Source organism: Cynoglossus semilaevis, chromosome 8 (assembly GCF_000523025.1).
Source record: "Cynoglossus semilaevis isolate Cse_v1.0 chromosome 8, Cse_v1.0, whole genome shotgun sequence".
NCBI lineage: Eukaryota > Metazoa > Chordata > Actinopteri > Pleuronectiformes > Cynoglossidae > Cynoglossus > Cynoglossus semilaevis.
Window position 1 is genome coordinate 13,583,694 of NC_024314.1, and position 25,303 is coordinate 13,608,996.

At 42.9% G+C, this 25,303-nt stretch overlaps 1 protein-coding gene across 4 annotated transcripts; it reads left to right on the forward strand.

Annotated features, from left to right (window-relative positions):
• The first annotated feature begins 376 nt into the window (after positions 1-376).
• arhgap17a (Rho GTPase activating protein 17a) lies at positions 377-25,150 on the forward strand. Of its 4 annotated transcripts, XM_008315065.3 has the most exons (22): positions 377-967; positions 7,462-7,501; positions 10,498-10,602; positions 10,798-10,830; positions 11,319-11,395; positions 12,394-12,505; positions 12,933-13,009; positions 13,098-13,215; positions 14,457-14,525; positions 14,727-14,808; positions 15,586-15,713; positions 17,106-17,217; positions 17,387-17,468; positions 17,565-17,645; positions 17,731-17,844; positions 17,932-18,023; positions 18,494-18,641; positions 19,095-19,400; positions 20,292-20,446; positions 20,685-21,215; positions 21,301-21,322; positions 22,801-22,936. In XM_008315065.3, exons 1-21 carry the CDS (start codon positions 915-917, stop codon positions 21,303-21,305), a joined length of 2,520 nt encoding a protein of 839 aa, XP_008313287.1. In that variant the 5' UTR covers positions 377-914; the 3' UTR covers positions 21,306-21,322; positions 22,801-22,936. The 4 variants fall into 4 exon arrangements, with proteins under 4 accessions (XP_008313287.1, XP_008313286.1, XP_008313285.1 ...); XM_008315063.3 differs by lacking the exon at positions 21,301-21,322 and having other exon boundaries at positions 380-967; positions 22,801-25,150; XM_008315064.3 differs by lacking the exons at positions 10,798-10,830; positions 21,301-21,322 and having other exon boundaries at positions 379-967; positions 22,801-25,150.
• The last annotated feature ends 153 nt before the right edge of the window (positions 25,151-25,303 follow it).

The following is a 25,303-nucleotide window of genomic DNA, read 5'->3' on the forward strand; positions in this document are numbered from 1 at the left end:
GTTACAGACATTATCTTTAAACTCCTTTCCTATTAATAGGCAGTATTTTATACTTGCACTTTGTATAGTCGGTGATTTACTTTCTGTTATTCTGGTGTGAGTCCAGCAGAGGGCAGTAAAAGACCATGCTATAAAATACTCTAACGCTAACGCTACTCTAAGCAGAGTAACAATAATGTTAATGAATTATTAAGTATAACAAATCCTTCATTTTTTATTATTATTAGTAGTAGTCGCAATAGTAATTTAATTAGTAGTATTATTAGGCGTTGTTTTGCGTTTCCGTTTTATTTTAAAAACCTAATCGAGATAAAACTTGGCTCAAAGAGTTTACCATAATTACGTGTAGGAGGCGCGCACAGAAATTCAACGGCTTGAGCGCAGCTAGATTTCCCAGCTTCCACACTGTTCCAGCTCCGTCAGCGCTGTCCGTTAGCAGTGTTAGCTGTCGGCTAACGGTCAGGACTGCAGACTGAGACTGGAGGAGAAGAGGAGAAGAGGAGCACCGGTTATGAGGAGCACTCGGGTCGCTGAAAGTTGCTCAGTTTAGGCACATTTTCTGGACTTTCATGTACGAAAAGACACTAAGAAATACAGTGCGGTTTGTGGGTCATGTCGTCGCTCCAGAGCCAGACTTTTGTTTAGGATTTTGGAGCGTGGAATAGCGGCGCGACAGCTCTTGGAGCTACAACCAGGACACCAACTATTTTTAATTGGCTTTCAGGCTCAATGGCTGCAATGGCTGCTGTGGCTGTGGAGTGTTTTTCCCTGTCATAGCGACAGTCAGAGGGGAAACTAACACCGGGGAGGAGAAGCAGAGAGACGGCGAGCTGAGGAGCAACCTTCCCGGGAGGTTCATGACAAACCAAAGCCCGAATTTTAACGCCTGATTCGGGGTAAAAGAAGAGGCGAAGATGAAGAAGCAGTTTAACCGCATGAAACAGCTCGCAAACCAGACAGTCGGCAGGTAAAGTTCCAGAAAAGTCACAAAGTTATTTTTAACCTGTCAAAACAAATACTTGTCTTTTTTTTAATTAACCAACCTTTTGTAATAAAATTACAACTAATATCTGTACAGTACTTCCATGCCGTTATTGTTTAAAAGAAGGGGAATTACAAACTTTTTACCTCTAACCTCAATACTGCGTCTATCTTTTAAAAATATTTTTTAGATTGTATCATGAAACTATAGGATAACATACCAATGGTTTACACGAAGTGTTAGAACAACTAATGCTGGAACTGATGATTTTAACAGAAATAGTTAAAATTGGCCAACGTATCTGACGTTACATAACGATAAACAAGAAATGGGTAACAATATGACATAAATGGCGAAAGAGTTCAGTTAGCCAAGAAGTGAATTGAAGATTGACTATTAAGAGAAAACACACAGGCTAAGAGCAAAATGCTAACTCACACTTAGCCAAAAACAAATGGTTAGCAACAGTTAAAAAGATAAGAAATCAAAAAAAGAAGTTAATCTTAAAATAGCTTACATTCATAATAAAACATTCCTGATGATTGGACCACAAATAGCTGAATGTTTTTAAATGAAAAAACTGTGCAAAAATAGCTTTAAATTAGGTCAAAAAGACTCACTCTTAGCACCGATAGATAAAGTGTAAATCTGAATGTCACATTTAAATTTTAAAGTGAAAATCTCTGAATTACAGCTTTCACACTTTCGCTTGGCTTTGCTTGACAAGAAGGACAGGCTGTGTCTGGGCTTGTTTTCTAGTGTCATTATATTGTTGTGTGTTGACACATACACCCAAACACACACACACACACACACAGTATCCTTGTGTAACTAGATATCTGTTGTTTCACTGGCTCCTGTTCAACACAGTGAGACAGAAAGGCCGAGACACATCAGAGAATGTTTCCATCACTGGCTGCTGTATCCTCAGGATGCTGGGCAACTTTTATAACCAAACACCGACGGGTGTTTGGTTATAAACAATGAATGATTAAAGTGTGTGTTTGTCCTCAAAGGTTAAATTGTTGTAGTTGAGTTAAAAAAACGTACAAAATTCTTTTCTACTCTTGTTAAATTTCATTGGGAAAATCACGTTTTCATATGAGAAGAATATCTTTTAAAGACACGTGGTTCTCTTGTAATGTATGATGTGTACCAGTCATTATTTTCACATGGTAACAGACTAACTTATAGACCCGCTTGTTAAGGGAGTGCCAGAGGAACTGAAAACCAAGCTGTTGATGTTGGACAGTCAGACTTTAGGTCTTTTGTTTGTTTTGTTGTTCATGGACATCTTGCACTTACTGTTATGTTAATATGATGGAAACACAATCATCAGAGTCAGAGGAGGATTCAAACCAATGATGTTCCAGGACTTCAGCACAGCAGCTGGAAATCTCATAACGTCCTCCCTCACTGTGGCAGCAGTAAATTAAGACCAGAGAGTGTGTAATGTAGAAAGCAGATATTTTTTCACATATGTGTGTGTTATACATGCAGTGTTTGTATCAGTGTGACTTTCATTGGGGGGGGAGGGGGTTAAACCCCCTGTGCTGTTATATCTGTGCTGGTCTGAATGAGAGATCGAACCCCTTTTTGTGGTTGGATTAATGCGGAACAGCAAACTCACACACTCTGCTTTGACACTCTGCCCTGTGCATGCCTGTGCATCTACGTCTGCAAAAAATGTTTGTAGAGTTCAAAGGGCCTCTCCGCTGCCCCCTGGGTTCCTGCGATTGTACGAAGGTAGAACAGTGTGTCCAACAGGCAGCCGCTCGGAGGAAATATCTCCTTCTTCTGCTGCAAACAGGAAGCAGCCTCGCAGGGACAAACTAGAAAATGCTTTTTAGACCGGAGCACACGGGAGACATTGAGGTAGAGACAGAGTGTGAGAGTGAGGTACGAGGAAAAACATCTTGTGATTCAAGCTGGAGAACATTCGTATGATGATGATGGCGATGTTTCTACCAACTCCCTGCTTGGTTGTTGCTCATTTAACATGAGACACCACAGAAGTAGTCATTTTATTCATGCTCACACTGGTAGTAGTTCAGGTTTTTAGGTGTTGAGCTAAGCTTAATGTTGAGCCCTGTGTCTTAAAACCATTTGACCATTAATTGTTACTAAAGCATTTGATACAGTGCTGTAGAATATGGATAAAGTATCACGAAAAGAAGAGATCACAGTGTATTGATATGTTCTTACTCCCCTAGTTTTTATTTCAGCTCAACAGTGTAAAAATGTTTGTGTTACTAATGATCTTAACATCCAACATTAAAGGGTTCATCTACGTCCTGAGTGAGCCAAGCTCAGAGACACAGAACTGGAGCCAGTAGATGAATGAAATGTGAGATATGTTGAAGGGTAGACCTGACTTTGAAGATTCTTTTATCATATATGGTACCACTCATGTGCTGGTACGCTAATAGGAAAAGTATGACCCAGGTTTATGGGTCAGATCCCTATTAAACCAGACTTCTGACAGCCTAGGGATCCAGTCCAGTCCACTAAGTCTACTTCATTTATTAGCTCATTATATTGTGTTCCAGAATTAAAATACGAAGAATTAGTGACATGATTAAATATAACATTTTTACCAGGTTTAGACTTTTGTCCACATCCTGTTATGTGATGATGAGGACAGTCGTGTTAGCTCAGAGGTGTCCATGCAGCAGGATCGTACACATCTGTTCCGTGACGTTCTTTTTTGTAAGCTAGATGAAGACATTGTTGTCTTCATTGTCATGAAAACAATGCACTGTCTTCTCAAGTCCTCCATTCACCTGAGAGTAGGTCAAAAAGACATCTGTCCTTCAGGGAATACTGAAACGTCACAGTAGATCATGTGGCTCTGGGCGTGTCCTCCTGCTACATCAGGCCACTGCAGCAGGGACAATAATGACACATTCTGCGTTACTGTTAACGACAAAGCAGATCAGTCAAAAAAGTTATGAATTAATTTTTAACTTTATTAGAAAAAAAAAACATTTGATGAGAAGAAGTGGTCATGCAGACGATTGGAGGTTTGGTTCCACCCAGTTGTTAATCCCAGGTTATTTAAGGAACGGCATTCAGTGTTAAAAAAAAACACAATTTTGTTGTTATGACGTTGTGAACTGCACAGTTCAAGTATTTTCCAATCCGACCTGAGGTCTTGTGTTGTGAACCTGGGGAGCATAACAACACATGGTCAGCAGCATTAGGGGAGGGGCCAGAGAGCTGAGTCACTCTGTCATTCTGCCGCCCCCTTTTATCTGCCTCCTGTATCCATTACCTGATGCCTGAAGCCGTCAACTGTTGTATTCAGGAGGAGACGAGGGAGTCGATCCTCCCTCCTCCCCTTCTCCCCTCCCCATTATCCCTCATCTCTGCTGGGTTGATTGTACTGAGTAGCCCGTAACAGCCACACCATTGTGCTGACGGCTGCAGTATTCACTAACATCCTCCCGTCGTCCTCTCTGATAGGAGATCGTCATGGTTACCATTCTGATCTGCTGGCCGCAGTGAAGCTCAGAGGATCTGTAGTCCAGACTGACACATTAACTGACACACTTTTCTCCAAAGGTTCCAGCCTCACTGGGGTCTGTACTGTTCTCCCTCGGTCAGCTGATGTCTCACAACAATCCCTGTTTTGTTTGTTGATGTGGCTTCTCATCTGCCCGATTCTCACCTTCTGTGACACTGGGTTTTTTTTTGGGACTGGATGCTTCACACAAGGCTCACTTTCAATCACATTGAAAACAAATATCTTTACATCCGCTGTGATCGGCCTGAGTCAGCAGAAGTGTGCATGTTGACTGTCCATTTTTTAATCAGTCTTGTGACTAAATTGACACTAAGGCTGAGTCACGCTTACCAAATAGAACTGTTTCAGGTGTAGTTAAGTTTGAGTCGACTTTATTAAAATTAGGTTTAGTCGATGAAAATCCTTTTGTTCTTCCTGTTTATTATAGGTGATGAGACTCGCCAGATTTTTTTATTTCTATTACTGGACTATTTTGTCAATGTATTTCATTGTCATCATTTAGCCTAACAATACTTCCTGTTCAGTTTTTGTTTGGTGTTTGTCTTGGAGAAGAAGGTCTTTCCTGTTCAGTTTTTGTTTGGTGTTTGAAGGTGAAGAAGGTCCTTGCCTAGATCTGAGTTGATAAGGTGAGCATTGGTCTGCAGAAGTTCACAGTTTTGTCTGTTTTCCCTTTCTGTTTTCATTGAAACACAGCTCGTGGACCTCTGAGGTCATTAAGTGGAGCAGATGTGTTGAAACAGCTCACGTTCTCACCATTGCAGTACTGACCAATAACAGCCGACGAACGACTTCTCAAATGTCAGGTTCCAAAGTACATGTATGTTTTCTGATGTCAGCAGCGGTTTAAAGAGACAGGAGGAGGTTTTTGGAACCTGAGTGCTGAATATGCTGATCCACTGCTTTTGTTCACTCGTAAACCTCTCGCTTCCTGCACCAAAGTCCATAGAGAGAAAGTGGGGGATTTTACATCTCAGCCATACAGAATTTGTTATTGAATTGAGTTCCAGCGTCTTCACTTCACTCAGTTCTGTAGTAAAAATATTAGGTCAAACAAACAACAATGAATTCTAATTTTAACAATTATTTTATTTATTTTTTCTTTTAATTATTATTTCCGACCTTGTGAAAGTAAGGGTTCAAATGTCTAATGTTTGATCAGCCACTTAATGTCCCGCTCTCTTCACGTTACAACTCAGTACAGTGTACTCAGAGCTGTGGGTCTTCTCCACACTCTGTCATCACTCCTGATACTGGCACTGATTTGCTGGACGATTTATTGTCCCACAAATTATTGCCAATGAACGATAACATTGTTGTTAAGACCAAATTAACAACTGATGTAATGATAATATATCATTATAATGCAAGAACGCCCATTCAAATGCAATATACCACTATTTCTCTTAAGTATTTTTTCAATTCTCATATTTCCTATAGGACGTGAACGCCCTTCAGCATGTCGACAACAAAGGAACATGGGTTCCACATTGCTCTGCGGCTGTGATGTGTCTCAGCTCCTACAGTACACTGTACTGTAAGAGTGGGGTTGAGTCCAGTCTGCTGCTACATGTGTGATCTCACCAGATCCTCCACAAAAACATTTTTTCTTTCCATTCATCTCTCCTCTGCAGAATATTCTGGTTTGGCACATTTTACGGAGTCTTTAAATGCCCCAACCCCCCCCCAGAATGTCTGTATTGCTCTCCTCCTGCGATCATTCCCTCTCCGTCTGTTTCTCCCTGCCTCTGTGTTGTAATTGGAAGCAGCTGTGACAGGGTTACTGCAGTTTGGAGTGAACAGCTTCAGGAGACGGGCTCAGGCCAGAACAGTCATAGCTGTCTGCAGGTCTCTTTGATTTTCAGAGTCTTACACTCGTACTTGGAGGAGCTTGGTTTTGGCAGGCGTGTGATATATTTGGGTCAAAAGTAAAAGAAAAAAAGGTTAAGTGTAAAAATGGAAAAACATGATTAAAAAAAGAGGAAGTAGTCAAGAAGTAACAGTAGATACAGTAAAATGTTCCACTGAGAGACTTTTATTTCTGCTCTTTATCCTTATGTCAGCGATGGGGTCTCGAGTTTGCAACTCAGACTGCAGTCCCACTCAAAGACTTCAGACTTGACGGACAAAGACTTGAGACCCCAAACATCAGCAGTATTTGAAGCAGCTTTGATTCTTTATCGTCCACCTCAGGTGTATAGCCTTCATTAACTCGTCTCTGTGGCGTCAATCCTCCTTTCTCTTCAACAACAACAAGTCAGACCTGCTCTTCAGAAATCCTCTCACTTATTTATAACTGTCAACATGTATCCGTCAATCAAAGCTGAGACAATGCATCATTATCATTGCAGTACAAAGACTGTTACAGCTGACCTCAGTCGTCTGTGTCACATCATTTGTGTGATCTGCAGCTACTGCAGCCTCCGTCTGATGACACAGCATCAGTCTGGGTTTCTCTGTTGTAGTCAATGTAACCTGACTAATCTCTTCAAATCCAACCATAAGCTCGTTATTAATAGGCTCAGCCACAGCAGGGCTCCATACTGTTGCTAGTTCCAGTGACCAGTGACCAGGAACTCATTTTCACCCATTCAGTTCAACAGAAGCTGCAGACTGCCTGTCATTGCTTTGACTCCTTCCTTCCGTCTGTGCAGCGGCAGCTGTCGTGTGCAGAGAGTTTTGGCGGTGGCCTCCATTCAGCCCTGGTAACCAGCCTGTGCTGAATCATAGCAACCAACCAAAATAGTCCCACCCTGTCCTGGAGCATTCCCACGGACACCGCCTTCAATACCTGATTTTGTTTTGATGTTGAAACTCCTTCATGGAAACTAGTCTGTCAGGAGCTGTCATTGGTCAACTACATATTTCCACAGTGGCTGTGAAGAGATGCTGCTGCTGCTGCCTCATGATGCTCATGCTAACATGTCCACTCTCTCTTGTTCTTTCTCACCCACAGGGCAGAGAAAACAGAAGTCCTCAGCGATGACCTCCTCCAGGTAAATCATTTATCTGACTGTGACCTCCTTTGTATACTCACTCTTCAGTTTGTGACTGCAGGGATTGGTTCACATCCTGCTGCAGAGAATGTATTTATGGATAAAAAAAAGCTCATGTTGCTTTAATGTTCCTCAACTTAGTTGTGTTTATGACGTTTGGAGGAAAAAAAGCCCCAACAATCTGCCACAGGAACATATGATTAAAAACCAATTACCAATTTTCTGATTCATACCAAAGTGTTAGCTCCTGAAATGTTCCACTTTTATATGGCAGTGATTTATTTTTTCCCTTTATTAAAAAAAAGTGTGAGCAGCCGGTTCTAGATGCAGGAAACAAGAACAAAGAGCCTTTGTCAAAGAAAATGTTGTTTTAATTTGAACACTGACGTCGAAGGAAATGGTCGAAGTGGAGCTTGAAGAGTAGCTATACCATGTGCTGACAATAGCATTCATGCTAATGAGGTGACAGCAGCAGCTGGTGTCAGGTCGTCTTCCATGGATGAATTTTTGCTGATGACTCAGCTGAGTTCAGACCTGTAAATGTGATGAGATGTTGCTGACACACTGGAGTGTGTGTGTGTGAGGTGTGCAGGAGACCTTGGTGAATTCACTCTAAGGTTCCTCCTTAGACGTTCTGTTAAATGAACAGATGAGGCAGTCAGTCGTTCTAGGATCTATTGCTATTTTTATTTTGTTATTATCAACTTGTCAGACAAGTTTCTCATTAGTTCAGGGATGAAAGCAGATTTTCTTTTTGTCTTTTAAGTGATACAGTTATCTGAGGAATGAAGAGGTCACATGATTCTTGTCAGTCCCCTCTCCTCTTATCAGACATCAATGTCCCTGAGAAGCCAAAAAAAAAGTCCTGTGAAGTCACGACAGCTGACTTTCAGTCATGGTCAGAACAATGGGGTCTTTGTAGGTCAGTGAAAGTCAATTGTCAAACATCGTGAAACTGTAGGGTAACATGGAGGCAATTGGCTTGTTTCACCTCCATTGTACAACCCAGTGTGGGCAGTAGATGTAACACAGTGTTGTCACCCAGACTCATGGACCATCTTTTTCGGCACTCAACTGAAAATACTCATACATGTATCCGTTTGTCAAATACACTTCTGCTGTTGGTGTATGTGAGACAGTCAGAGGTTTTCAGTGGTTGTTATAGTTCTGTTGACATCACAGAGATGAACAGCTCTGTTCAACTCTGTGAACGTTGTTGGTAAGCCCACCCAGAATTACAGTACCAGCTACTCCTCCACTGCTCCTCTGCCTCCTCTGCCACAACCGAGATACTTCACGGTGATGTTTGAGATCACTTTGAACACCTAACGTCTTGGGTCCCTGATAGAAAAACACAAAGACATTTTGTTCATTGATGGCTGAGTGGAATGATTCCGCCCTGTCATGTGGTCTTATTTTGGTTTCTGTGGACATGTCCAGACTTGTTACACGTCCTTTCTCTTAGGAACCAGTAAACAAACACTGGCCCAAAGTCACACACCTTCTCTGTCATTTACCCCGTCCAGCCTACTGACACTGGGATTCCCTGCTCTGTGATGCGTCATGGGATTGACCAGCTGTTGACCTCATCACATGACTCAAGGGGGGGAACACACACACACACCCATCCTTTGGTTCTTCTCCTGTTGCATTTTTTTACATTTGCTGTTCCCTCTGGAGCACAGAGAGGGGAATCCCCTGTACCTGATACACACTGGACCGGGTCTGAGTTGTGTTCACAGGCTCTGCGGCCAATGTAAGCAGAGTGTGTCTGCGTTTGTGTTAGTCTTCACTGAGTTTGTATTTGACCCAGCTGTTTTGGGAATGCCGGGGGCCAGCGTGGGTCAGGAATGACGTAAGAGCGGTGAAAGAACACTGGGGAGGGAAAGGCGAGGCGGATATCTGCAGTAGGAATTCCTGAGTTCCGACCTTTTTCTGTTTTTGGAACACAATCGTCTGGTATTTGGTTGATCCTCCCTCTGCATTTTTGTCCATGCTGCTGTTCTCTGTACAGTACCCTCTTCTGGAAGTTGACGTTCCAAATTATTTTTGGCCACGCAGACCTCAATCCATGTCGCTCTCCTTAGTCACTTCAGTTCTTCGCCTCGTCGGGTCAGATTTTTGTACTTTTGAAGAACAAAAGCTCCAAAGACACACCTGTTGTTGATACAGAACAATCCTTTGCTATCAACACACTTGCTCACTCACTCACCGTAACAATTCAATCTTTATGTGTTGGTGACAGTTTGGTTTAACACTGTCCATGACCCCACCCTGACAGGCACCTGGCCCCACCAGGGCAGTGAACAGTCGTCCTGAGGAGCTTCAGTCGCCCTCTGTTCTCAGAGCGTCCATGAATGTCAAGCATTATATGTTGTCACTCTTAACAGCACAGAGTGGATCTGTGTATTTGGGGTGGGGGGGGGTGGGGAGGGCGTGGACAGGAGATTGCCTGTCCAATCTAAAGATGTCCCAACAAAGACCATTTCTGGGCAGTGACATTCCAGGCCTTTGCGACAGAGGCACTTCCTATGAGTCATCGGTTTCAAAGATAACATTCCAGCGTTGTTCTTCAGGGACACTCCCTTCCAAAATCAATTTTGATGTTTTGACCTCTGACTCTCCCTGGAGGCATCTGCAAATAGTATCTGCATGAGAGCAGACGTCAATAGTCATCAAAAGTGCAGTGACACAGTTGTATACAGATGGACGTTGACCTCCCCCATTCCTCCTCCCCTGTTCACAGAGAAATCTTTTGAAACTTTGAAATAAATTATTTACAATAGACTGTGAATAAAAGAATGACCAGTATAATTTTCAACTCAAATGATTCTGCGTCTAATTTCAGTTACAATGTGCGAAGCATCTTCGATATTTAGTTGTACAGTAGAAAAGTACCCTAAAAAATACCTCGTACAGACATTGCATGAACCATGTTCCAAACTGACTCGTAGACAGTGGATGATGTGATTAAGTGCTTTTGTTTACACACACAGATCGAACGGCGGATGGAGTTGGTGCGTGTGGTGTCCCATAACACACACAAGAGGATGGTGTCGTGTCTCCAAGGACACATCGGTGCGGATGCAGAGAAACGACATGTAAGAACGTGTTCTAATATGAACTGCTGGAAAAATTTTCAATGAAAAATACGTTAAATTATCATCCCTCAGATTTGTTGTTTTTTAGTTTTTGTTTGTTTTTGAGCTTGTGTGTGAAGAACTAACCGTTTTGGCCGACGCTCAATGATTTGTTTTTCCTGTTTTCTTTGCCGTCCACCCAAACACGCATCACAGTCCGTACCTCGCCTGTACACGGGAAATGGTCAGGTAATGACACGGGTTTCTTACTCAACTCTCTGGTACTGGATGCCCCTGACTCTGTTTCCCAATCACACATCTGTCACCTTCATTCACACTGCATGCCCTGCACTTTTACCTCTGAGAGTTTCTCTGTTTGAAAACAGGATGTTGAAGGCTTAAAAAAGTCCATTTTGCACAAACAGGAGCTGTGAACGCAGCTTCCTGGTCATTTGATGGATGTCTCACTCCCCTAGTCTGCTTCTTGAATCCTATTCAACATGTATATTTTCCCCCCCTTCTGCTGGGAACGCTTTCTCTTCCTTTTTCCTGACTGTGTGAATTTACTGCTGGGTGGAAAGCTCTTGATGGGTTTTCCATTTCTTTGGAAACATCTTACACTGAAGCGGCCGTAGGTCCTTCTGAGTGGCTGATCAGTTAGATGTAGTTAACGTTTAACATTTTAAGTCTAATCCCTGTCTGTGTCTGTATGTGTTCTCTGCTACGTTACACCACAGAAAAAACTCCCCCTCACGGCACTTTCACAAGCCATGGTGGAAGGAGGAAGTCAGCTGGGAGAGGACTCTCTGATAGGGTGAGTAGGTGACAGAGTATAAAAAGAAAAAAAAAAGTTTGACAGTAGATTTGAGCTAAATCAAAATAGTCAATCAAACAGTCAGCCACTGGGGGCAGCTTTTTTTGAGCAGATACATTTTCCAGTAAATTAAGTTTAAAACTCCCATGGTACAACATTAATCTGTCTGACACACCAGTGCTATGTTCCATTAGTCCTGGACATCAGACCCTGGACACAACATCACACTGTTCCTGTCAAAGTACTGATGGAGATGATTGACAGGTCCCCATAAGAAGAAGATATTTTTTTAGGAAACCATATTTGATCCAATGTAGTTGATACCAGTGGTGGACGTCTTTGTTCTGAATCCTTGTCTAGTTTCTCGACTTGTGATTTTTGTCGAAGTCGAGTCTTCTTCTACTTGCCCTTCCTATGGTCATAATATAAAAATAGATAAATACTATAATTGATAATAATAAAAAAAAACAGGTTTTATAATCGGTTGTGATTTAGTCAAAATGAACTCAAGGTTCAACCAATCTGACCTTCCCTGTTCTTTGTTTTGTGTTGAGGAGAATTTCTCCAGTTCCTCTGCGTGGTGACCATCACATCACACAGACAGAAATCAGGATCAGTCCGTTTGTAGTTAAGGATCTAGAAAGTGCATCTAGAAAGAGCAGGCATGTCTGTGTCTAGAGCTGAAGAGGAAGAGAAAGTAATTCAGTCACGGAGCAGTTTCACGGTTTGGTCCCAGGACCATCGTGGAGTCGCTGTTTGTTTTCGGCCTGAAATCATTTTTGGTTGTGGTTTAGTTTTCAGTCATGAAGTTGTAACAGTGGAAAATCTGAGTCTGTGTCACGTGTGGTTGGACTGAAACAGGATCAAATTCTCACCCAGGAGATAAAGAGACATTTAAGAAGCATGACTTTAACACAGCCTCTCTCTCTCTCTCTCTCTCCCTGTCTCTCCCCCTCCCTTTCCCTCCCTGTCTCTCTCCCTCTTTCTCCCATGGACAGGAAGATGATGGAAGTGTGTGGTGATGCAGAGAACCGTCTGGCCTCAGAACTGATGCAACATGAGCTGCAGATAGAGAAGGATGTTCTGGACCCTCTCAGTCAGCTGGCTGAGGTCAGAGACCTGGTGTTCTAGTGAAACAACCGTTCTGCTGGACAATAATCATTTACAAATGTTTAAAAGTACCGGTAGTTACATTTTATTAAGAGCGGTAGTCATTTATCATTTTTTTGCTCTAACTCATTCAACTCCCTGTTAGCTTAGTCCCGTTATCCATTGTGTCATAATCAGTCTGCGTGTGTGTGTGTGTGTCTGCATGTGTGTTGTGGAAAGTAATGACCTGAGGAACAATTCCTTTATTAGAAGGAATATGACCTTCTGTCTGCCTTGAACACACAGTTAGTTAGTGAGTAAGTAGACCATAAAGACTGAATATAAACTCTTGTATTAATCCAGTAAGTGTAAAAAGCAGAGTTTCTCTGTTCTTTCCAACTCTTGATCAAACCTTTGTTTGTTTGTTCGTTTTTGTTCAAACCTGCAGGTGGACGTCCCCAACATCCTGAAGCAGAGGAAACAACTGGCTAAGTTGGTGCTTGACTACGATTCTGCCAGAGCGAGGTCTGTTTCATTCCTCTCTTCATTTTCCTCCACAGTCTGAGTTCTTCCATTCTCACTGAAGTTTTTGTTTCTCACTATGAACTCTCAGGTGGTTGCAGGCGACCAAGTCAATAATCTCAGGAACAAACACACAAGCACTGACGGCCAAAGCTGACCTGCTGAAGGAGGAAGTGGACGAGGCCATGAACAAAGTGGAGCTCTGCAAGGTTAGCTGCTGCTGCAGCAGCATCATCACCCAGATGGATCTGATTCTGATGGCGTTTTTCATTGTTGGCTTTGTGATGGAGAAAAAAAGTGCAAAGAATAATTTGATAGAAGAGAGAAAGAGGTGACGTCAGTTGTGCTGCTGAGTGTAGAGGGGCAGCAGTAAATTAGTTTATTTCTCTGGAAATAAACTAATTTCCTCTGGTAAAAATGTAAGTTTTTAGAGTGGATTTCGAAATACTGGGTTGTTGTTTTTAACATACCTGCATTTAAAGTTGTTTGGGGCAGAAAAACTGAAAGCAGCTTCTTCACATTTACTTCTGGTTCTAAGGACTGGACTCAGATGTCCTCAGTGTTCTGGATTAGATCAAAAATCTATTTTTTAGCCTGGACCTGGACAGGTTACCAGTCGCTAAAGATTCGCAGAAAACCAAATCACTCGGAACATCAGGTTACTGAAATTGGAACAGAGGGATCTACATTAGTCATCACTAGACTGAATATTTGACTGTTTTGCTAATAATAAAAAAAAGGTACAGTGCCATAGAATATTGATACATATTATGGAACAAGATATTGCGATATGCCTGTGTATTGATATTTTCTTACAGCCCTCACAGTCAGGAGGGTTTGAGGACACCTATTGTCCTTGTCCTGTATGACACCAACAGGAGGCAGGAGGAATCACTGAGGAGACTGGCCTGTCAGAGAACCTGTGACCCCTCTGACCCAGTTTGATGACACACAGGGGGAAAAAACCCAAAATGCTGTGTCAGCCCTGTGAATGTCAGTTTACAGAGTTTGTCAGGGTTCCTTCTGTCCGGGAAGTCAACAGCCTTGTGTTTCCCCTTCACTCCTCCCTCCTCATCTCCCGCAGACTCCTGCCATGAGCAGCAGGATCTATGGCTCACATGGTTGAGAGCTGTCCACTGATGGATGACACTGTAAAGGAGATGGAGAATGAGTTCTAATTCTTATAGCAGTAATGCTGCTCCTTCTCCTCTGTCTGTAATTATCAGCTGGTTTTGGGGAAGAGAAGAAACCTGATAATCACTGAAGCCCACAATGGCACAGAAAAGACCACAAACTCAGTATCGCAGTGTATTGCAATATATCATATCTTCACCCCTGTGTTGTGATACATATGGCATAGCCAGATTCTTGCCAATACACACTGCATGTTGATAACAGTTTCATTGAACTCTCTGGTGAATTTTAACAGCTGCTGTACTTTCCTCCACAGGATCAACTGGCTGCAGACATGTACAGTTTCTCCTCAAAGGAAGGCGACTATGCCCGCTACTTTGTAACGGTGAGCTCATCACCTCACAAATACTGTGTGTGTGTTCGGTGTTGCTTCACCAGTTCCTGTGGGAAAGTTCACAGCTGCAGAGTCATCGAGAGAACACAGACTGGGCCTAAAATTGTATTTACTTTGTCGTCATGTTCTCAGTTGAGTCTCACTTTTTTTTTCTCACCAATGCACTTTTTTTTGTTGTTTTTTTCTCTAAAGCTCTTAGAAGCTCAAGCTGAATACCACAGAAAATCTCTCACTCTCTTAGAGAGTGTTTTGCCAACCATCCAAGCTCAGCAAGGTACAACCCACACCCACACTCACACTCACACTGACACACAGTTAGTTCTTTAACAGCAAAAAAATATTTTTTTACACATATGTCCTGCAGTATTTTTGTCCGAGTATTGACACATGCTTTAGCTGCTGTAGCTTCACTCTGCTCTGTTTTTTGTTTTGTTTTTTTACACACTGAAACTGAACTTACTACAGCCATGGAATTTAATAAAAGACAGAATAGTCCTTTGTTTCACTGCTTTTTTTGTCATTAAACCACATAACGTCTCCTCACCACTCTGACTGTCGTTTGGGCCCCGAACCTGTGTGAGTCCGAACCAGACAGACCCAGTTTCCATGCATGTGGTGATGACTCACAAACTTTCAGGCCCCCCCCCCAACCCAACTCCTTTTTTTTTTATGCCTCTCTCCTCTGTCGTATTTTGGCTCACACACAGAATAATGGCTGAGAGCATGTGGTTGTTATTATTTATTTACTGTGTGTGTGTGTATGTGTGTGTTTGGGGGCTGGTTAGAAACTTGCCTGAGGCAAGACTTGTTGACCCAGAAATGTGCTGTCCAGAGCAGCAATAGGCCGTTCACACTGTCCTGCATACAAACAACAAAGACCTCCCCTCTGCCCATACACACACACAGCTAATACAATAAATCTCCTCAACTTCAATGGAAGTCCTTGATTCTTTTAGACCTTAATCAATGTAAATATAAGTCTTAACATTTTCTAGCTCTGTCTCTGTCTGTTTTTCCTTTTTTTACCTCTCGATTTCTTTGTCATTCCCAGACTCGTGGACCGAGAAGCCTGCGTTTGGCACGGGCCTGGATGAACACCTGAAGAGGAGTGGAAGAGAGATCGCTCTGCCGATTGAAGCCTGCGTCATGATGCTTCTAGAGACAGGCATGAAGGAGGAGGTAAGGCCTACAGGGGAGTCAGATCACTATCTCTGAGACACACTCTCCTCCAACCTCAGAAATAGGATAAAAAAAGCAACAGTGATGTTTAATATCACGCTGAGACAAAGAGGATGTCAGGCTAACTATAAATAGTTGGTCACAATATTCGCCACGATGCATTGTAGAAAAACTCAGCAGAAATACTGTCAAAAATGGCTTTAATTTGCTGAACGATAAACAAGGTTGGACAGGGGGCCGGGTCAGAAGCAGATAGAAGGAGCGTATGTAAAAGTCATGCATAAAGGCTAAAATACTAAAATGCTTTTATCATTTTCTACGCCATCTATTGGGGAAACATGGGTATGGCAGGGGAAAGGCGAAAGTATAATGATAATATAAGTAAATTATGTAATTTGGAAAAGTTTGGTGGCCAGATTAATAAGCTGAGCAAGCCGCATCCGGCCCCCGGGCCTTAGTTTGCCCATGCCTGGTCTAAAAGTTAGTTAGCTACAGTACACAATGAGATGCCTTGTTTTAATTGAATGTTATCTCCAAGTGTGCCTATAGATTTAAATAGAAAATCATATATATCAATGATAGCTTAGGTTTGCTGCTAAGAATATGGCCTAAACTTGCCAAAAAGAAATTGTTAGCTCTGAAATAATGTATTAGCCAAAATAGACAAAGAGGAACAAATGTGTATTTTTAGCCTGATGTCAAAACAGTGTTTTGATCTTTGATGGCATTTAGTTTTTTTTCCCTCCTGAGCTGTTAAAGTCACATTAAGCTGTGACCACAGTTAGCTTGTTTACATGAAGGTCCTGAGTGTTGAAGGGCTGGACGGACAGAGACAGACAAACAGATAAACAGCGGAAACTCCAGTCTTTTCCCAGAGACAGACAGATGATTTATGAAAATGATTTGTCCTTTTCCCCAAATAAATTTAGAATACAATGGAATCCACTTGTGTCCGCAGCTTCATAAATCTTTCACAGGACTGGTTGGAAAGGGACAAAACAAATAAAGGAACCACAGAGAGTGTGTCGGTAAGGGTTAACTGTAGAGGGCGTTATCGTGGCCCAGCTCATTCCCAGTGGAGTCCAGTCTGTGACATTATGGCGTGAGGACGGCCTTTGTTTATGTGTCAGAGTAAAGAGCCGACTGTGCTGCCACTGCAGGGTGTGTTTGTTTGCCTGCATTAGGCTTTCATTATGTACAGCTGGCAGAGGCAGTTTATGAAGCGCACGTACACACACTCTGCTCCGTCACATACTGGCTGAAGGCTGAGCAAGGCACGGCCACATAAGAGAGCTGAGTGTGTGTCACTGCTGCTGTTGTTGTGGCCCCACTGCTGCCAGTGTCACTGTGGTTCAACGGTTGTTTTTTTGTTTGTTTGTGCGTGTGTGACAGGGTCTATTCAGAATCGCAGCAGGAGCGTCAAAGTTAAAAAAACTGAAGGCGGCCCTGGACTGTTCCACTTCACAACTGGAAGAATTTTACTCAGACCCTCATGCTGTTGCTGGTTTGTCACAAAAATATTTTTTTGTATTTTAAACAAACTATTTTTGTTTTCATTTTTAAAAAACAATGTTTATTCCATGTAGTTGTTATAGATATATAACTATATTAATATATGACAAATAAAAAAAAAAAAAATTTAAAAAAACTTCATGTTTGTTGTGTGACCTCAGGAGCACTGAAGTCCTACCTGAGAGAGCTCCCTGAACCTCTGATGACCTACCAGCTGTATGATGAATGGATCCAGGCGTCCAGGCAAGGCTCCTGACAGTGGAGTGGAGCACATACATCACTGTACTGCAGTTATATACGGCATATATCTGTATCTATTGTATTTGTGCTGTTTTCTAGTGTGTCGGACCCTGACAAGAGGCTGCAGGCTCTCTGGGTGGTTTGTGATAAGCTACCAAAGAACAACAAAACCAACCTGAGGTCAGCGGCCCTTTATTTGATCTTCACCCACAAGTGCATCGTCATCTGTGGTTTGCTCTCATGCGTGGGTCGTGTTCTCATGCAGGTACCTGGTGAAGTTTTTGGCCAAACTGGCTCAGGACAGTGAGTTGAACAAAATGACCCCCAGCAACATCGCAATTGTCCTGGGTCCTAATCTGCTGTGGACCAAGACTGAGGGGTAAGAGGGCCTGATGGGGCAGACAGACATTGTGAACTTGTTATTAGGATTTCTAATTGTGGCCTGTGTTTATGTGTCTTCTCACAGGAGTCTGGCTGAAATGGCTGCTGCTACCTCCGTGCATGTGGTGGCCATCGTAGAGCCCATCATCCAGCACGCTGACTGGTTCTTCCCTGACGGTAACTTCTGGAGCCCAGCTGTTGTGTTTCTGCAGCTGACCTTTGTGGTTTATTGACCTACAGTCACAGAGGAGCAGATAGCAAATACTGATGATGAAGTACAAATGTAGCCCTGGAAATGAGACCAGATGAGATGAGACTTTTTTAAAAATTAATTCTTCACAAGGGGAGTTCACAGAAACAGGAGTTGAAGAACAAATTAAGTGAAAAATAATAATGGAAAATATTTTTTTAATATAAATATAGGCTTATTAAACAACATAACATAATAACATAAAAATACTGTCAGGGGATGTGTAATTTTAATGTCAGTGTGTATGTAAAAATCAGGACCAAGTGAGTAAATGTTTTTGACTGGGTAGCTGTGGATTTATCTGAGTTAATCACAACAAAGTGTAAATTAAAAAATGCATAATCAGCAAAACCTTTAACTCTGTAATATGTTACTCTCTCTCCGTCTCCTCCTGCAGATGTCGAGTTCAACGTGTCAGGCATGTTTGCGATGCCCACCCCAGCGTCCAACCACAACAACCACCTGGACTATGAGAGTGGAACCATTGAGAGGAAGAGGCCCGGCAGCATGATGGGCCCGGAGAACGACGGCACACGCAAGGACAAGTAAATCCACCTTGGGGGGTTTCTTCCTGCTACCTTTCTCTGTCCCCGTACATGTTAATCCCTGTGGGAATAATCTCATCCAGTCAAATCTTTGGGTTCAGTTTGATTCTGAAATGAATGTTTAACACGGTGTCTACTGACCTCTAACTCTGGGTTTTTGGTGATTCTCTTTCCTCCTGCTTTCTCTCTCTCTCTCTCTCTTTCTCTCTCTCTCTCTCTCTCTCTTTCTCTCTCTCTCTCTCTCTCTCTTTCTCTCTCTCTCTCTCTCTCTCTCTCTTTCTCTCTCTCTCTCTCTCTCTCTCTCTTTCTCTCTCTCTCTCTCTCTCTCTCTTTCTCTCTCTCTCTCTCTCTCTCTTTCTCTCTCTCTCTCTCTCTCTCTTTCTCTCTCTCTCTCTCTCTCTCTCTTTCTCTCTCTCTCTCTCCCTCTCTCTCTCACTTGTTCTCCCTGTGCAGCACCCCTAACAAGCACCCTGACCACGCCCTCCGTAGAGGCAGTAACACCTTAGGTAGAAAACAGCACACGTCACCTGCCTTCCAGCCTCCTTTACCCCCCGTGGAGACTCTGGGGCAGGGCCTCGTGGCTGGGCAGGTTCCCATCCAGGCCCAGCCTCAGCCCCAGCCTCCAGCAGAGTCTCAGCCCCAGCAGCATCCTGCTCGGGGGGGTTCGGGCACTGACACGGGTCAGCATAGCCTGGCACAGGGGTTGGCTGCTCTCGAAGCCGCCCAGCAGCTTCTAGCCCAGCACACTGAGGAGCTAAGGTAAGGGCTGCTCCCCTCCTTCCTCCTCCCCCATTTCTGCTGCTGCTGCTGCTGCATTTTCTATCTTTTGACAGTGAAACACAGTTTGAAGACAGCAGACATTTCTCCTGGGCACTTCAGTCATTGTGTCAGTTCAGCAGCTGTATTTTCACTGGTAGTTTACTCAGACTGCGATTCACTGCAGATTGTTGTTTAAGTCATCCAGACTGAAAAAATACCCCTGTCTATGTTCTCTAAGATGAGGTGATGATGTTTCTCAGCATGAGCTCCAGACACTTCCTCATCTCTCACTTAGGTTCATCTACTTGTTTCTCCCACAAAATAACCCCCACAACGTTTTTCTTACACCACCAACACCACCAGCTGCAGTTATGCAGACTGGTCTGGAGTCAGCCCACAGACACAACACGACAATGGCTTCTGCTGTCTTTCTGCTAACAGTCACTCTCAGGGCCTCTCCACTTTCCCATGGCTCTGCTTTCCTACCCCTACCTCCCTCCTCCCTCCCAAAAAAAAGAGGGGGAAAATCAGTGGAATCAGCAGGACCTGCACAGCGACCGGCTCAAACTGCTCTGAGCAGCCGGGACACTAGTGTCCGTTACATAAGCTCTGAAGGCCGTCTTTGACTTAGCTGCTGAAAGGACAACATTCACGTCCACACAGATAAGACCATTGAGTTCTCAAGCTGCTGCAGACCAAGTGGTGAAGGTGAATTCAGATCACAGACCCAGGTTGTGTTTCTGAGAGGTTTTGGTTACAACATTTGACTCTGCAGGTTCTAAAAATAAGGCCACTTCCAGTTTAAAATCTCAGATATGTTACAGTTACATATCAGCAAAATCACAGAAAGTTAGAACTTGTTTTTATCTCTTTTTATTTTCTCTTCCAAAGCAACCCAAAAGTGCGTGATCCCACATCAGCTCCAACACCTCATCTTCAGAGAAATGGTTCAGGAGCAGGAGGTGGGGGCCAGACTGCAGGACAGCTGGGATCAGGGGCCTCGGGGACCGGATCCATGGGGCCCAGTCCTCACATGATGCGTAAAGGTGGGTCTCTGCTCATAAGTCTGATTATAGTGGACACAAGGGTTGTGTGTTGTTAAGAGGCACAAAGACAATAGTATTACTATATAAGTAAACACACGGTGCTGCTAAATGTTTCACATTTTTACACAGTTGTAAAGTATTAAAGAAAATAGAAGGTGAGGTCTTTATAAAATAACAATAAAGAATAAAATATGAAAACCGAGTTTAATCTTCATGTAATTCCACCTCCAACCTGCAGGTACCAAGAAGCAGGCACCAGCTCCACCCAAACCCACCAACCCCCCTCCTTGCCAGCCCTGTAATTCAGTCAACCACACCTCCTCTTCTGCATCCTCCTCCTCTTTGTCCCAGCCCCTCAGCCCAACACCCAGACCTCTGTCCAGCCACTCCCCAACCTCTCCCAACTCTCAGCCCTGTGTCACACCCAGACGCCTCTCCAGCAACCAAATGCCCATCCATGCGCCCAGTCACCCCCCCCCAGAGCCTCCCACTCAGGCCAGCCCTCCGCCTGGACAGACCATCGCAGATCAGCAGAGCGCAGATGCCTCGCCCCCGGGGACACCCACACCTCCTGACACCCCTCCACCCTCCACCGCCAACCAAGACACCGGCCCTCCTCCGTCACCTTCCCCCTACCAGACTGGCTCTCTCCCTCGACCCAGGCCTGTACCCAAACCCAGGAACAGACCCAGCGTCCCGCCCCCTCCTCAGCCTGTCTCTCTGTCCAGTGATGCTAACGGAATCTGTGCTACTGCCTACAAGATGATGGGTGAGTGATGTCACCTCTGCATAGGAACACACGGGTGCACAAACACGTCCTCTTCCTAACGGTCTGTCGCTCCGACACCCCACAGGTTAAAGACACTCATACGTCAGGTTTGTTGATGGAGTAGAACTTGGTTTTGGACTTAGATGTTTTATTTTTCATCTTGGACATTTTTAATTTTAGCCCTGATGCCTGACTCTCATCAGAGTGAGAGGGTCTGACTTAATGATTGTGTGTTACTGTTCCCAAAATCCCAAGTACACTTTCTATAAAAGATCAGAGTACAAGCCCTGCAGGACAGCTATGATGATGATGATATTTCAGACAAAAATTCCCAACTCTCTGTTAGAGGAACAAAGGTGATGACCTCATTTCCTGTGCTGATTTACAGATTGAAACATCTCACTGATAAATGTGGAAACAGAAAAAAGACAAAGATCTAAATTTACCAGTTTCACATGTTGTTTTTTTTCAATAAGAACAGTCTATGTCACAAATAAAACCAATAGAACAACAGAGAAATGATCAGTGGAAACCATCAGAGGACTTCCTGTGCGTCTGCTCTGATTCCACTTGGTCCCAGAAAGGGTAGAAACACTGAAGCAGCAGCAGCATTAGTAATCAGAGGTCTGAGCATCAGGGCTATCATTTATCATGAGTCACTGGCCCTGGTTTCCACTCACTTTAATTCAAGTCATCAGTCAGGCTTTGGAAGTGATTTCTTTCCTCCTCACTTCCTCAAGACTAAAAACAGGAGTTCACTTTCAAAGCCTCAGCTGTCAGTGAGCACATCTTAAAAAGTGAAGTGTTTTGTTGTTTATTCATTTTTTTTCCAATCATCACCTTCTCTTTGTTATTACATCGTCTCAGCTCACGTTGCATGTAATAACAATATTGCAGCACAACGAGAACCTACTGTGACCAAATCTGTTCTATCTCCATTCTAACTTGACCTCTGACCTCGGCTGCTGATAACAGGTCAAACCACTTTTATAATGCTTTGCTGTTCATGCTTGAGAGGCTGCTTGCATTCTGTGACTAAATGGTGCCACCTGCTGTTTCACAGCAGTTTTCCGCTGCACACACTAGTGTGAAAACATCAAACTTGGTTTTCAGGGGTTTTCCTGCTGCAGGAGGAACTGCACGTGTTTGTGATCAACTCTGGAGATTTCCTCCTGTGGACATGAACCGTTTCTCTGTCTGTGTGTCTGTCCTTTGCTTTGTATGCGTGTGTGTGTGAACAGAAGGCTGAGACAAAGTGTCTTTTACAGCTGAACTGTTAGACACAGGTCAAACAGACACTCATATCAGATCAGCTCATTTGGTAGGGAAATTATCATTTATGACCATAAAAGCTAAAAAGAAACAAATGTTGATCAATGATGTCATAGGTTTATGGAAAAATTGACAAAAGAAGTGTTGCAGTCAGTAAGCAGTTGTTGCAACATTTGTAAATATATCACAGGTGTAAGACAAAAAAAACACACTGAGGAATATAGCTGAGCTTAGCTAACTAAGGATAGCACAGAAAGAGATTTAAAGGAAATATAACAATAATTACTCTCTCTCACTCTCTTACTCTCTCCAGACCCGGCCATGATGTTCAAAGGTCTGAGTCGAGCGTTTGTCCCGGAGTTGGCTGCAGACCAGCAGCCAGCCACATCCTCCTGCTTGTCCACCACCTCCTCTTCTGCCATCTCCTCATCCTCCTTCCTGCCTCATCCCAAAGACTGTGACCTGGACACAGAGAGCACTGTCTTGTAAGGGTCTGTAGAGGGCGACACTGACCGATCTGCTAAGGTCCAGTAACACCACAGATAGTATCCTACATGCGCCCCCTACAGCCCCAGTTCTGCTCAAAGCTACGCAATACCACATCCCCTGGTGGTCACGATGGTCATAGGAATGTATTGATAAACTTTTTTTTATTTAATGAATATTCTTTAATTTTCCTGGTTTTCAGTCAGAAGAACACATTTGGTTAAAATCTAAAAGGTTTCAAATTATTGGCACCGATTCTTTGTGAAGTTTAAAATAAAATAATATACATCTTTATTTTCTATAACTTTTCACAGATAATATGACATATTTGGGAGTGGGATACACAAATGTTTTTAAAGTTATTAATAGTAGTTTAAAAACAATATTTAAAAATTAAATGTATTTATTGCAATAGTTAACAATTTGGGTTTGTTTGTTTTTTTCAAACAAAACAAGCAATCCAAAAAGATCCAGTTCCGACCAGCCATTCTGTACTTCTACAGTAGTGTATCATTTGAACAGCTGTGTCTGTATATGAGGTAATGACGTCATGCCAGCAATGACTTTACAATTGTTGTCAGTGACATCATCAAAGACAGTCACTACCTCATACATCCACACTTCAAACAGCCTGACCCCTTGACCTCCAGGAAGGTGCTGTGTAGTTTTGAGAAGACCATTTTAGAGCTGCACACACCACACTGCCCCCTACAGGAGAAGCTCCAGACAATCAGCAGTGCAAAGAACCCAGCATTTTCCTGGAAAACTTTGGACTCAGATGCGTGAATATGAAGAGTTTCTGGACAATGAAGAACGGTTCTGGTGCATTAGGTTGGAAAAATGAAACCAATGTGAACCAGGGTTGGCTCTTGAGTTTGATATGAGGCCTTTTCTTTACTCTTGGTGAATGGCCTTAGGAGACAAACCCGATGTTTCCACATTATTGTAGCCTCTGCAGGTGAAGTCTAAACCAAAACTCTCGTTGTGTGTAGCTGGTGACTGCTGCAGGATTCCAGTCGTCCCACAGACTTCTTCTCCTGTTGTTATTTTTTTTCCCAAGAACCTCCCCACAAACACAGACTCCTCCCACCTCCTACTCCTCCTCTTGTATTTATTTACCAAACACACATTCCTACTGGCTTTATGTCATTAACACAGACCTTTAAAAAACACGCCTTATATCGGTTCCTGCTGGACCTAATGTTTTATGAAGCAAATACACATTTACTGTAAGGAGGAACATGTTTCAGTTCTACAGTATTTCCTGGAAGTTGTCTTAGGAAACATGACGTTTCAGGGATGTGAGGAAAGTTTATTTTGACTGTGTGTTACTACAGTGGGTTTTTTTCTTTTGCAAGATTATTTTTTATATTTAAATTTGTTGATTTCTTTTTTTCTTCTTTTTTTTGGTTGTTGTTGTTCGGGGAAGTATCTTAGGGCTGAACTCCAGGCCTGAAGGCAGTCAGTATTTAGCCTTTCTCTTTCTTTCTCTTCCATCTGAAGCTGTGTTTTTGTCAGGGACAGAACACAAACAAACAGGCTGTGTGTGAGTGAATGTAGTGAGTGGAGATGTGTTGTTAGTTTTTTTATTTTTAACAGCCTTTTCTTCCTGAACAGAAGGATTACAGTAGAAAGGCAGATATTGCACTTAAACACAGGCCATTAAGTCGTTTCCTATGGTGGAGTTTTTTTGTTTTTGTCATTTTCAGTCTTTCTCACTGAGCTGAGATCACACAGGGCTGTGAAACATCAGTAGTGATGTAGAGAAAGATGAGGAAGGAAATGTCTTTTTTGTATTTTTTTATTTCAGCTTAGCTTTGCAGCCTCAAATGTAATGCAGAGTTTGGTTCCTGGACTTGTCACGGTACCGATGGAGAGAGTCTCGGATGCTGAAGTCGCTTTGAAAAACCTCAGCGAGTCGTGTTATAGGGCTTGGAAAGAGTTTCCCTGTACCTTGCTGCCTTATGCCTTGTGCGTCCAGAGGGCTCTGCATCTGAATGCTCTTTAAATAAAAGATAAAAACAAATGCCATTTAAAGTAAACTAGAAATGTCATTGCTGCAATTTTAAGCTCCATAGTTTTGTATGTATGCTGTCTGTGAAATAAAAAAACTGTATGTAATATGAATGCTTGGTTATATCCTTTCCAAAGAAATAAAGTATAAGAAAAAACAACGTCTACTCTACTGTTGTTTTGTGCACAAACATGAAACAAAAAAATATTTTGTATTTGACTTTAAGTCTTGTAAATGCTTTATAACAGGGAGGAAGAGGAACTGAATGTTTGTAATGAAAATTAATTTTACAACAGTAGACGCAAATATTGCAATA

What these genes read in the sequence shown, in the direction of transcription:
- arhgap17a (XM_008315063.3), top strand. Translation starts at nt 915, where the DNA reads ATGAAGAAGCAGTTTAACCGCATGAAACAGCTCGCAAACCAGACAGTC. An exon ending in GCAAACCAGACAGTCGGCAG is followed by an intron (nt 968 to 7,461) that starts GTAAAGTTCCAG and finishes TCTCACCCACAG; the next exon opens with GGCAGAGAAAACAGAAGTCC. An exon ending in AACCATCCAAGCTCAGCAAG is followed by an intron (nt 14,809 to 15,585) that starts GTACAACCCACA and finishes TGTCATTCCCAG; the next exon opens with ACTCGTGGACCGAGAAGCCT.